Here is a 14,446-nt window from a genome sequence, read left to right on the forward strand (position 1 = left end):
AGCATCACTGTCCTCCGCTAACCCAACCTCAGCGCTGGACCGGCCTGCTGTCCTCCGCTAACCCAACCTCAGCGCTGGACCGGCCTGCTGTCCTCCGCTAACCCAACCTCAGCGCTGGACCGGCCTGCTGCCCTCTGCTAACCCAACCTCAGCGCTAGACCGGCCTGCTGCCCTCTGCTAACCCAACCTCAGCGCTGGACCGGCCTGCTGCCCTCTGCTAACCCAACCTCAGCGCTGGACCGGCCTGCTGTCCTCCGCTAACCCAACCTCAGCGCTAGACCGGCCTGCTGCCCTCCGCTAACCCAACCTCAGCGCTAGACCGGCCTGCTGCCCTCTGCTAACCCAACCTCAGCGCTAGACCGGCCTGCTGTCCTCTGCTACCCCAACCTCAGCGCTGGACCGGCCTGCTGTCCTCTGCTAACCCAACCTCAGCGCTAGACCGGCCTGCTGCCCTCTGCTAACCCAACCTCAGCGCTGGACCGGCCTGCTGCCCTCTGCTAACCCAACCTCAGCGCTGGACCGGCCTGCTGCCCTGAAGCGCAAGACTGAAATGTTTATTAAACATTAACAGTCACATCCTATACTCCACTCTTAGCAGGATGTTGCAATGGCGGACGTCAGAGATAGGACTTAAGCCGACCACCGCGTGAGAACCACATGCAAACAGAACCGCTGACGTGAGGAAGGGATCTATCTATCTATCTCCCCCCCCCCTCTCCCCCTCTCTCTCTCTCTCTCTCTCTCTCTCTCTCCTCCCCCTCTCTCTCTCTCTCCTCCCCCTCACCCCCTCTCTCTCTCCTCGCTCCCCTTCTCTCCCCCGCCCTCTCTTCTCTCTCTCTCACCCCCCCTCTCCCTCTCTCTCTCCACCCCTCTCTTCTCTCTCCCCCCCTCTCTCTCTCCCCTCTCTCTCCTCTCCTCTCCTCCCCCACCCCGCCTCTCCTCTCTCATCTCTCTCCCCCCCCCCCTCCCTCTCTCTCTCCTCCCCCCCCCCTCTCTCCTCTCTCCTCTCCCTCTCTCCCCCCCCACCCTCTCTCTCTCTCTCTATCTCTCCCCTCTCCTCTCTCTTCTCTCTCCCCCCCCCCCTCCCTCTCTCTCTCTCTCTCCTCTCCCCACTCTCTCTCTCTCCCCCCTCTCTCTCTCCCCCTCTCTCTCTCTCTCTCCCTCTCTCTCTCCCCCTCTTCCCCCCTCCCTCTCCCCCCTCTCCCCCCTCCCTCACCGTTCCCTCGCCCTGCGGACGCCCTCCTGTTCCACGGGGTCGGGGCTGTCCCTCAGGCCCGCCGTGTCACTCAGCAGAACGGGGAAGCCCCCGATGTCCAGCGCCGTCTCCACCACGTCCCTGGTGGTCCCGGCCACCGGGGACACGATGGCCGCCGGGCGCTGGCCTGCGGGACAAGGAGGAGGAGAACTGAACACAGAACATAGGACTCCATAGCGTTGATGGAATAGTCAAGTAGTCTTATTGTATGTAACGTGAAAACATCCACAACATGTATTCACATGACCATCCACAACATGTATTCACATGACCATCCACAACATGTATTCACATGACCATCCACAACATGTATTCACATGACCATCCACAACATGTATTCACATGACCATCCACAACATGTATTCACATGACCATCCACAACATGTATTCACATGACCATCCACAACATGTATTCACATGACCATCCACAACATGTATTCACATGACCATCCACAACATGTATTCACATGAACATCCACAACATGTATTCACATGAACATCCACAACATGTATTCACATGACCATCCACAACATGTATTCACATGTACTTCCACAACATGTATTCACATGCACGCCCATGAGCACATACAACATACAACCACAACAAACAACTCGGTTGGTTTAAGATGTTTTCTTTATCTTCTCCAACCAGCTAGGAAAGCCACGTAGGGTTTGTACCTAATCCCTCACCGACACCGGGCCGAGGATCTTATTGTATCCTCTGGTTGGAGTCTGGCTGATTATAAACAGCATGACGGCTGAGCGTGCCTCACAGCCGCTTCCTGCCCCTACAGCCGCAGCGTTGATCCAGCATCAGATAAAGGCTTGCTATTGTTTCCTCTGACACTCTGTCTCCCAGAGGCCGAGCCGCGGGGAACAGATGAGGCCCAGTTTAGGGTTTGAGTGACTGCTGTTGTTTCTATTATTTTACCCAGAATATTTTCAGTGGGTTTGTTTCCTGCTGTATTTTTTTTCTTAGAACAATGTGTGTACATAACATTGCATGTGAGAACAAAAAGCGGGTACTGTTTAGTGGATGTTCATGTGAATACATGTTGTGAAGACATGTTGTTGATGTTCATGTGAAGACATGTTGTTGATGTTCATGTGAATACATGTTGTGCATGTTCATGTGAATACATGCTGTTGATGTTCATATGAAGACATGTTGCGGAAGTTCCTGTGAATACATGTTGCGGAAGTTCATGTGAATACATTCTTTGGAAGTTCGTGTGAATACATGCTTTGGAAGTTCGTGTGAATATATGTTGTGGATTTGCTGGTACAAAAAGGGATATTGAACATAAAAAAAAGGTAAATAAATATTTAAGTTTTCTTTTTTTTTTCTTGATCTCCGATAAACAAATGAGTACTCGCTGTAACGCGGTGCACATGTCAACTCGCCGATCAGCTGATAAATTAATTATTAATGTGAATCAACATAATTCAACATAATGTGGTTAACAAAGGTGTTTTGGGCAGAGCGTTCTAGATGGAGGGGCCGTCTTACGGCCACCGTGATTTGTTAGTTTTGTCATGTAGAGGGAAATATCTATTTATGGAAATTTTTCTCTCGTCTTATCGCACACAGCCCTATGATGTGCTGGTGGGTGATCATGTGATCATGTGCTGGTGTGATCATGTGATCATGTTGTGATATGATCATGTTGTGATTTGATCATGTGATCATTTTGTGATGTGATCATGTTGTGATTTGATCATGTGTTCATGTGGATGTGCTGGATGGTGATCATGTGATCATGTTTTGATTTGCTGTTGGGTGATCATGTGATCATGATTGATGTGCTGGTGTGTGCTCATGTGATCATGTTGTGATGTGAACATGTGTTCATGTGGATGTGCTGGATGGTAATCATGTGATGTGGACATGTGATTTGATCATGGGATGGTGTGAATGTGCTGGATGATGTAACCATGTGAAGGATGCTACCTACAGAGTGCGTTGAGCTGGGTTAGGGCTAGGGTTAGGGTTAACTCTACCTACAGAGTGCGTTGAGCTGGGTTAGGGTTAACCCTAACCCTTACCCAGCTCAACGCACTCTGTAGGTAGGGTTAACCCTAACCTTACCTACAGAGTGCGTTGAGCAGGCTAGTACCTACAGAGAGAGTTGAGCAGGCTAGTACCTACAGAGAGCGTTGAACAGGCTAGTACCTACAGAGAGCGTTGAGCAGGCTAGTACCTACAGAGAGCGTTGAGCAGGCTAGTACCTACAGAGAGCGTTGAGCAGGCTAGTACCTACAGAGAGCGTTGAGCAGGCTAGTACCTACAGAGTGCGTTGAGCAGGCTAGTACCTACAGAGAGCGTTGAGCAGGCTAGTACCTACAGAGAGCGTTGAGCAGGCTAGTACCTACAGAGAGCGTTGAGCAGGCTAGTACCTACAGAGAGCGTTGAACAGGCTAGTACCTACAGAGAGCGTTGAGCAGGCTAGTACCTACAGAGAGCGTTGAGCAGGCTAGTACCTACAGAGAGCGTTGAGCAGGCTAGTACCTACAGAGAGCGTTGAGCAGGCTAGTACCTACAGAGAGCGTTGAGCAGGCTAGTACCTACAGAGAGCGTTGAGCAGGCTAGTACCTACAGAGTGCGTTGAGCAGGCTAGTACCTACAGAGTGCGTTGAGCAGGCTAGTACCTACAGAGAGCGTTGAGCAGGCTAGTACCTACAGAGAGCGTTGAGCAGGCTAGTACCTACAGAGAGCGTTGAGCAGGCTAGTACCTACAGAGAGCGTTGAGCAGGCTAGTACCTACAGAGAGCGTTGAGCAGGCTAGTACCTACAGAGAGCGTTGAGCAGGCTAGTACCTACAGAGTGCGTTGAGCAGGCTAGTACCTACAGAGTGCGTTGAGCAGGCTGCTCTTCCCGGCGTTGGTGGCTCCGGCGATGACCACCTGGACGCCGCTGCGGAGCCTCTCGCCTCGCCGCTCGTCCTTCAGATGACCCTCCAGCTCCCCCTGCAGGGCGCACACCCAACCGTCCACTGGGGGAGAGAGAGAGACAGTCAGGGGGGAGACTCAGAGAAAGGAGGGGGGAGGGCCACCGCGCAGCAAGGCGCCAGGAGAGGCCGTCAGGCGGGGGTCAAGGTGGATCAGGAACCTGGTTTATTTTTGAAGGAAATGGGGGAGGGGTTGGGGGAGGGCACACACCTTAATGTAGAATAGGGGGGGTCCTGCGATTGGTTTAGAGCATCTTTAATGTCAGCCTATTAAAGAACCTTTAATGTCAGCCTAGTTAAAAACGTTTGACTTGATAAGGAAATGCATCAAAGGAGACTTGGACCCAAAACGTACAACAAGCTACCTCCAGCCCTCCTCCTGCCACCGGGGCACACTGCCCAACATATTGCATCCTATGAGACTCAATATTATCATAGGATATGAGAAGAACATTGTTTCACTGAATCATCAGTCTGGGTCTGTTCACCGCAGACCTCAGTGTTTATCTGAGGCACACGCTCTATTTCAGTCTCTGCTGCTGCGGTCGTCATTATTTATGGTCTAACCCTAACCCTATGGTCTAACCCTATGGTCTAACCCTAACCCTAACCCTATGGTCTAACCCTATCCCTATGGTCTAACCCTAACCCTATGGTCTAACCCTAACCCTATGGTCTAACCCTAACCCTATGGTCTAAAACTATGGTCTAACCCTATGGTCTAACCCTATGGTCTAACCCTATGGTCTAACCCTATCCCTATGGTCTAACCCTATGGTCTAACCCTATGGTCTAACCCTATGGTCTAACCCTATGGTCTAACCCTATGGTCTAACCCTATCCCTATGGTCTAACCCTATGGTCTAACCCTATGGTCTAACCCTATGGTCTAACCCTATCCCTATGGTCTAACCCTATGGTCTAACCCTAACCTATTATTTATGTTCTGCTCGGGCTGAGCAGGGCGTGGCTCTCTGTCCCCCATTGTTGTGTTAACACCAGCGGATCTGAGGCTCAAGGCACCAGAAGCCATTCATAAGTGATGTCTCATCCTGCAAATGTGTACACACACACACACAAATTTCCCTGGTAGCTTAGCTCCTGTTATGATATAGCCTTGTTCAATACAGTAAATACACCATATATACACATCATACTACACCATACTATACCACATATACACGCCATACTACACCATATATACACACCATACGACAACATAAATATACACCATACTTAAACCATACTATACCAAATATGGTATAGTATGGTTTCTATACGGTGTAGGTTGAACTGGTGTGAAGGGCATATTTTAATTCACTTGATTTCCTGAATTTACAAGTTTATTATGACTATATCAAATCAAATCTAAATTCTAAAATCTTCCATTGTGATTGGGGCTCAGTGTTCTTTAGGACTCTAAAGGAACGACAGCACTCACATTCACTCAAACACACCTCAAACCCATTGTTAGATAGAACATGAAACATGATGACGAACTGTGACCAACCGTGGCCATGGCCCCCGGTTGTGAAGCCTGCTGGAAGCAAGGTTTCTCTCATGGCCTTCAGTCGGATCCCAGGGTTTGGATGCAAAAAGACCCACCTCCGTTCGAACCCTAACCCTCCGTTCTAAGTCAACGTAAAAACTTGATTTAAATCTAGCAATCCAGAGCACATTAATGTTTCCTTTGTTTTCTCGGCATCTCGGTGGCTTGTTCATCTCCATTCTAAGTATTTTGGGTTAGCCTAACCCTAACGCTAGGTCCAATATGACTTATATTAAATTAAGATTAATTTAATAAAACTATGGGCCTCACACACAACAGGCATGGGAAGCGGCAGTAATGAGAGCCGAGGGAGCGGAGTGTTCCGCGGCTCGGAGGTCCTGACCTACAGCGCTCCATCTGCACACTCCCTGTCCTCTTGCCCAGAGGAAGCAGTCTTTCCAGCGGTGCAATGCCCAACACCTGTCAATGTCCGTATGTCCGTCCACAAGGCAAACAGGAAAGCAGCCAGCTCTACTCGCACGCCCCTACCCCACACCTAAGGAAAGATCCTCTCCCAGACCCATCGCTGAAGACCACGGCTGTGTACCTACCTTGACTTATGACGCCGTCTTCGATGAGCTCATCCTCGCTGAAGTCGATGAAGGCCTCGATGTGGGCCAGGCACTGTGGGGGATGGAACAGAAAGTTCAGGAGAACGGACATGGCCGTCATCCTACCAACCACAGGCTCGCTGAATGGTGGATAAGGAACCACGGAATGGTGGATAAGGAACCAAGAAGCGCACATATTCCACGTTTTTGAAAAAAAAAAAGAGCAATGGATTGTGTGTTCACAGGTGAAATGCACTTGGCCCACACACACACACACACACACACACACACACACACACACACACACACACACACACACACACACACACACACACACACACACACACACACACACACACACACACACACACACACACACACACACACTTTACCTCCGTCACTCACCAGGGTCTGTCAATATGCTATGCTTCTAATCAATCTAATCAGACTCAAATGCTCAAAAATTAAGTTAATATTTGTTGGGTTACTGATGTGATAAGCAACATTGTCCTGTATCGTTTTATATGAACCAAGGGTTATCTTTATTATAATTTTATAATTTCTGCATGACTAGTTATCTTTATTATTATTATCATACCCAAGTTGTTACTTCTTTTATTTTTTTGCAAACCTGTTCCAAGAGGGGTACAGGTTACTTCTGTTATGCCATGTGTGTAATTTGATCTAAACTCATGTGTCTGGTCCAAGGAGTCTCATTAGTTTACAATCACAATGGCAGGCAGCAGCACCACAACAAGCTCCTCAAACTGTACTGATTAATAATAGGCCAGAAATAATTAACACGGCTATAAGGATTTGCTTGGAATAACTTCTGAAGTATTCATTGTGGGTAAGTATTCATTGGGGGAAAAGTTGGAAAAAGGAATAATTGAAAATGATTGCAAATAAAACGTATTAACCGAATAATCCATCCTGTAGAATCCTAAAACACGGGACGAGATATTAACTGTCCGTTGTGCCAATAGATGGTATTGATTCTCACACATGAGGTTTGCCTTGATGTTGAGAGTGAAGAGGGGGAGGAGGAGGGTGAAGGGTGAAGACCTGGGTTCTGATGGCTGGTGGGGGTCGGGATAAGTGCGCATGTCATGTTGCTGTTCGATGAGCCCAGCAAGGGTCCTTCCGCTTGATCCATATCCACTGGCTGCTTCTTTCGGCCGCTTCAGAGACTGATCTTATTGTCTGTCGCAGAGCCTGTCCATGGATACCAAGGTCTTTCAGCAACCTGATGGTGGAAGAAGCCCCAAAACCTCTACATCCCACTTCAACCGGATAGACATTTGAATTCCATCCTCGTAGCTGCGCGTCTGCTGCCAGTTCTGTGTAGCGCCGTTTCTTGCGCTCATAGGCCTCTTCAGTTGAATTGTCCCATGGGACTGTGAGCTCTATGATGATGACAGACTTCAGGGAAGGGGACCAGAGTACCATGTCTGGTCTAAGTCTGGTGGCTGCAATCTCAGGTGGAAAGATTAGTTGCTGGCCAATATCGACTAGCATCTTCCAATCCCGGGTCTTGGCTTTTCTGTCCCTCAAGGATGAATGTTGGTGCTGGGATGTGGTTTGTTGCTCTAAGGGGCAGAGAGTTTGTGGTATACCTTTTGCTCTCCAAAGCTGCTGCCAGATTCTTAAGAACCTTGCTCCAGGTGTCAGGCTGGTCTTACAACCGGTCAAGATGTGTTTGAGAGTCGCTGGGGTTGGGCAGAGGCCACAGGTTGGGTCCTCGCCATACCACTGGTTGAGGGTTTGTGGAGATGGGAGCACATCATTGGTAGCTCTGATAATGAAGCTGATGTTGCTTGCCTCCATTTCCCAGAGTTCCTCCAGCTGATCCTTCTCCTCTCCAAGCCTTCCCACCTCATCCATTGTGCCTGCCTCAGAGCCTGTAATGCATCAGGCCCCCCTCAGAGCCTGTAATGCATCAGGCCCCTCTCAGAGCCTGTAATGCATCAGGCCCCTCTCATAGAGCCTGTAATGCATCAGGCCCCTCTCCAAGCCTTCCCACCTCATCCATTGTGCCTGCCTCAGAGCCTGTAATGCATCAGGCCCCTCTCCAAGCCTTCCCACCTCATCCATTGTGCCTGCCTCAGAGCCTGTAATGCATCAGGCCCCTCTCAGAGCCTGTAATGCATCAGGCCCCTCTCAGAGCCTGTAATGCATCAGGCCCCTCTCATAGAGCCTGTAATGCATCAGGCCCCTCTTACAGAGCCTGTAATGCATCAGGCCCCTCTCATAGAGCCTGTAATGCATCAGGCCCCTCTCATAGAGCCTGTAATGCATCAGGCCCCTCTCAGAGCCTGTAATGCATCAGGCCCCTCTCATAGAGCCTGTAATGCATCAGGCCCCTCTCAGAGCCTGTAATGCATCAGGCCCCTCTCAGAGCCTGTAATGCATCAGGCCCCTCTCATAGAGCCTGTAATGCATCAGGCCCCTCTCATAGAGCCTGTAATGAATCAGGCCCCTCTCAGAGCCTGTAATGCATCAGGCCCCTCTCATAGAGCCTGTAATGCATCAGGCCCCTCTCAGAGCCTGTAATGCATCAGGCCCCTCTCAGAGCCTGTAATGCATCAGGCCCCTCTCATAGAGCCTGTAATGCATCAGGCCCCTCTTACAGAGCCTGTAATGCATCAGGCCCCTCTCATAGAGCCTGTAATGCATCAGGCCCCTCTCATAGAGCCTGTAATGCATCAGGCCCCTCTCAGAGCCTGTAATGCATCAGGCCCCTCTCATAGAGCCTGTAATGCATCAGGCCCCTCTCAGAGCCTGTAATGCATCAGGCCCCTCTCAGAGCCTGTAATGCATCAGGCCCCTCTCATAGAGCCTGTAATGCATCAGGCCCCTCTCATAGAGCCTGTAATGAATCAGGCCCCTCTCAGAGCCTGTAATGCATCAGGCCCCTCTCATAGAGCCTGTAATGCATCAGGCCCCTCTCAGAGCCTGTAATGCATCAGGCCCCTCTCAGAGCCTGTAATGCATCAGGCCCCTCTCATAGAGCCTGTAATGCATCAGGCCCCTCTCAGAGCCTGTAATGCATCAGGCCCCTCTCAGAGCCTGTAATGCATCAGGCCCCTCTCATAGAGTCTGTAATGCATCAGGCCCCTCTCAGAGCCTGTAATGCATCAGGCCCCTCTCATAGAGCCTGTAATGCATCAGGCCCCTCTCAGAGCCTGTAATGCATCAGGCCCCTCTCAGAGCCTGTAATGCATCAGGCCCCTCTCATAGAGCCTGTAATGCATCAGGCCCCTCTCAGAGCCTGTGCTGTTATGCATCAGGCCCCTCTTACAGAGCCTGTGCTGTAATGCAGCAGGCCCCTCTCAGAGCCTGTGCTGTAATGCATCAGGCCCCTCTTACAGAGCCTGTAATGCATCAGGCCCCTCTCAGAGCCTGTGCTGTAATGCATCAGGCCCCTCTTACAGAGCCTGTAATGCAGCAGGCCCGTCAACTGGGAAAACTCTTTCCTCCCCGGCTTTAGAACAGCGTTCTAATCCCTTAAAGGCCTTAATGCCACCAGGTGTGGCTGTGATTAGCCTTACAAGAAGTTTTGAAAATCTGCCCCTATGACCTAGATGTTTGCTGGATAGATCAGTCTACCAGCCTACCAAGTGGACAGTAGCAAAAATTGCTCATCTATCCGTCACACATCTAGGTGGAAATTGTGATGTCAAAGGGGCAGATTTAACACGCTTGAAAGTTTAATCACACTCCACCTGGTGGCATGTCATGGGACCTTTAATAGATGCTTTAAATATATAAACTCAATATTGATTTAAAGTATAGTAGTTCATGCAGGGTATAATCCACACTAAAACAGGAAGCCTCCAACCCCCTCCCTTGACTCATTCATTCCACAGCAGAGAAGGAAAAACCACCGCAAACCAACGCATTGTTTGAAAGCCCCGTTAACGGGGTGCTTGACCTGCAGCACACTACACCAGCTGGCCAATGCGCTGCCTTTCGCAGAAATCGGATCATCCACTGGAATCCAGCGCCTCGGGAGAATAGCTTTGGCTCCAGAAACCTGGGGCTTCTGAATGCGTTGCACCACAAACGGGATCTGGATTCAATGCTCTGTTCAGTAGGGCAGAGGCACCGGACTGCCGCCACTTCCACAGGTTTATTATAACCTTCTCAGGCCTCCACGGTAAATTCTCAGACAATCAAACACTCCGCTGCTGTAAACAAGCTTAGGCCTTGACCCTACTGTAAAAAACATCAAGCTCTGCCTAATGGAAACTCTCTAAACGATCGTTTCTATTCAGTTCAATGAGGGATATTGAAGAAAGTAATATCGAGAATAGTGAATCAAAACATTCCCATGAAAATGTAAAGCACGAGAATTATAATTCAAATTCCATAGTGCAATTGTTTTCGTGACAAGTTTGTGTCCAATCTATTCTGACGTCCAATCCAGCCAGCTGTGGGGGTGGTTCTCTCACCCGCTTGAGTCGGGAGGCCCAGTCCTGGTAGAGGCGCCCCAGCTCCCCAGACATCTGCCTGACAGCCTGCCTCCTCTGGGCCTCTGTCTCCGCGTGGATCAGGTCCCCGAGGCCCTCCACCTGACAGCACGGCCAGAGAGGGCGGACGGCGTTATCCTTAAGCCCCCTTTGGATGTAGGACAGGTCATAGCAATATGATCAAATCATATCACATGTTGCTATAAAACGTATGGATGCATTTATGACAACCACCAATACCTTTTGCGTCCACAAAGTTTCAACATGGAGTGAGACAGTGAGGGGGTTATAAATAGTGATCAGGGTAAAGGGGGAGACAGTGGGGGGGTTATAGTGATCAGGGTAAAGGGGGAGACAGTGAGGGGGTTATAGTGATCAGGGTAAAGGGGGAGACAGTGGGGGGGGGGGGGGGGGGGGGGGTTACGGGATTCAACTGGCCGGTCTTGTTCATCTATTTACGGAACAGTCTTGATTCAAAGTGTGTGAGAGATTATTGTTAACTTTTGTGTTGCCAGACAGAAATCTGAAAAAGGTTGGAATTTTCATGCCCCCTTAGTTTTTTACTTTACTAGCCAAGAACAGGATTGGTGACAATATCAGCATGCATATGTTGCAAACAAATGCACTAAAAATATATACACTCTAGGCATGAAATGGTTGACAAAAAAGAAAAACTGCTACCATTTAAACCTTTAGTGGCATCAATGTAGGTCCTCTATATCAGTGGTTCTCAAAACCTCGGGGTACTTTGCAGTACTGCACGGGGTACTCAGAACATTTAAAATAATAACAAGGTAAACATTTGAAAAAACATTTTTTGGGAGAATTCAGAATGAGACTTCTCCTTGGGCGAGACTTGGTAGAACACAATAATTAGCAGATCAGCTCAAGCCAATTGTAAAGAGACAAGCCTTATTTCTGTGTCGGGATCCTCTCCATAACAATAGTGTGTCCGTGGTTGCTATCGCCCCAAAGGACATTAGACGCAGCCCGTTTTAGCAGATTACAGCTTCAGCTTTCCCACTCAATGCTGGAGTCATCTCAAACCTTTATGTCAGCATTGTTCCCTTAACATCCGACATGATTTGGAAAATGGGTGAATGTTTTTTTCAGCTTTGTGGCATCCACATAGTGATTCCAGTCCTAATTATGTAGAGGGCACAATGTGTATAAGTGGTTTACCTCCGTTAGGTCCAGCTTTCCTGCGTGGAAGGCCCGTCGTGTGAACTCCCCCGCCTCCGCTGGCCTCAAGCCAGCCAGGCTTCCTGAGATACACACACACAGACAAACACGCACACACACACATCAGCCAGGTGGAGGCATATTTGTGCACACTTTCGCCCACGTATGAATGCACAGAGGCGCCATCAGGAGGTTCAAAAGCCAGAACTCGGGGTCACTCAGGGTTCATGCGTCAACAACCAAAAAGGTCACATCCGTGCGGTTTAGGTGGGTCGTGTCTTGGCGTTAGGAAATGGTTGGAGAATTCCCAGTAAGTCATTGTGAGCACAGTTGATTCATACCACAGCGGTATACTATTCTTAATTCAATCACACAGCACCATTTGCCAACATGCAGTGGCCTTAAACATACAAGACAACAGTCCGCCTGTGAGCCAATGGTGGGTTCGCTGTTTTGCTCAAGGACGCTTCCACTCTAACGTCAGGAGGAGCTGTCTTCTGCAAACCCAGAGTTGCAGAAGATCATATCTACCTTGGGTAGAGTTGCGGTCTGCAGCAATGCAATTAGGCTATATTATGCGTCTGCACGAAGAACATCTACTTAATTAAAGCAACAGTGCCCCCTAGCAGCAGATCTAATTAGTGCATAGGACGTGACTTTAAAGTACATTAACAGTATAAGGGTTCATGCATTACTGGTAATAAGGAATGTCGTATGTGTAAAATAAAACTATGAAATATCTGTGATTATTTGGTCATCTTTGGTGTCTCTTAATGTCATATTTGAAATTGGTCTTGGGGCTCTGTAACACATATTCCTCCTGGATCTCACCAAGGGCCTGCAGGACAGCAGAGGTAACAGCAGGACCGCCATGGATGTGGAACTCTGCACTGTCCTCTCCGGTGAAACTCTGCGGCCCTGGACAGAACACAATTCTTTTTTTGTTGCAGGCATACAAAATGTATATCAATTCATGTATTTTTTACAATAAGCGTATAGAATAGGACAGCTGAATGTCACACCTGGAAACCAGAGAATCAGTCCGCGGTCCAGCACCTCAGTGGAGCGCGGGTCTGTGATAGTGCGCAGCAGTGCCCGGCGGGGAGGAGGCATGGCCCTGGTCAGTCCCGCCATGCTCCTCAGGGCTGTGGAGGAGGCAGGGCCACTCACCCTCACCACGGCCACCCCGCACCGGCCGTGGCCTGACGACAACGCAAAGATGGTCTCAGCGTCACACATTGAGCCTGGAGCAGCACCTCTGGAGATAGACCTACCGGCCATACTCAGGGCTGAAGACTTTAGTCTGCAGGAAGATGTAGAAGCAAGAGAGGAGTTTAAATAACATAAAGGACATATGAATACGAAATTCTAGATATTCTAACTATACAGTCCAGTCATGAAGAACAACAGCTGGTAGGGGGACACACATTGCTTTGTTTATTGTTGCATGTGAAGACATCCGAATAGTCTACACAACATAGCCTACGCAAGAAACTCAACCCATTTGTCGTTTTAATTCAGCAACAAACCTTTTGTTTAAAATACGGGCTGTTCTCCATATCTGAGTGGAAGAAAACGTCAACATAGTGACAAAAGCAGGAGCGACGTGACTTGTTAATTGTTTACACCTTGATGCATTCCCTTTCCCAGACGGTCTGCCTCCTACTCTCTGCTGGGTTTGACCCCATGGGGAGGTGTTCCAAACAACTAATTCGCCCGACCGCCTGACTCTCTGCGGTGGGCATTGATCGCGTTACCATTATTGATCCAGTGATTATTTCCACTGATCTGGCTTTCTACAATGACCTCTTAGTTTTAGAGCATTTCACTCAACAACATTAAGGCATGGCTGTATAACAACAAGACGACCGTCCCGTTGTGCAGCGTCTATCTATGCTCGTCTGGCCCCTACTTCCGCTGCACAACAAGTTCCGGACAATGGTTTGGTACAAAAAGGTAGGAAAGGCGAGCTCCAAGTAGCCAATGTGACCTAAATAGAGTGGCGAAGTCACGCCCCTTCCAGTAGAGCCCATGGGACCTATGAGATCGAAAAGTATGAATGGGTGTCAATGGAGAGAAAGTAAACATTTTCTGGTCCCAGTCTTTATATGTCCCGGATTACACATATGTTGTTGTTGTGGATTTAAATGATAATTTTGAATGCAAAGAAAGCTAAACATTTTCGTGAAGAAGTTTGAAAATGTTAGGTTTTTTTTCCAAGGGGAGGATAAAAGCAAGAGGTGAAAACCATTATAAGTCGGGGTATGCTCCCTGCCAGTCGCAGGGAGCGTGACGGCACATACGAGATGTAGTATTTCTCATTGTGTTTTCTCTACAGCCTTTGACTGAACAATTGCACAATAAATGGTAAAACTCTTGACATAAAAAATTATCATTTATATCCACAAACAAATGTGTAATCCAGGGAATTGAAAGGCTGGGACCAGGAAATAATAATTTTCTCGGTCCCATGGGCTCTACCGGAAGAG

At 48.9% G+C, this 14,446-nt stretch overlaps 1 protein-coding gene across 1 annotated transcript in view; it reads right to left on the reverse strand.

Moving 5' to 3' along the window:
• The window catches only part of gtpbp3 (GTP binding protein 3, mitochondrial), a 21,601-nt gene extending 7,673 nt beyond the window's left edge, over positions 1–13,928 (reverse strand). The window contains exons 1-8 of the mRNA XM_056603197.1: positions 13,487–13,928; positions 12,980–13,260; positions 12,789–12,875; positions 11,958–12,040; positions 10,758–10,877; positions 6,304–6,376; positions 4,105–4,248; positions 1,217–1,382 (exon numbers count right to left, since the gene is read on the reverse strand). Of these exons, the coding sequence (XP_056459172.1) occupies positions 1,217–1,382; positions 4,105–4,248; positions 6,304–6,376; positions 10,758–10,877; positions 11,958–12,040; positions 12,789–12,875; positions 12,980–13,260; positions 13,487–13,542 (1,010 nt within the window). The 5' untranslated portion in view covers positions 13,543–13,928. The remainder of the gene's footprint in view (positions 1–1,216; positions 1,383–4,104; positions 4,249–6,303; positions 6,377–10,757; positions 10,878–11,957; positions 12,041–12,788; positions 12,876–12,979; positions 13,261–13,486) is intronic.
• Positions 13,929–14,446: the final 518 nt, after the last annotated feature.

Source organism: Gadus chalcogrammus, chromosome 12 (assembly GCF_026213295.1).
Source record: "Gadus chalcogrammus isolate NIFS_2021 chromosome 12, NIFS_Gcha_1.0, whole genome shotgun sequence".
In the NCBI taxonomy this organism is placed as follows: domain Eukaryota; kingdom Metazoa; phylum Chordata; class Actinopteri; order Gadiformes; family Gadidae; genus Gadus; species Gadus chalcogrammus.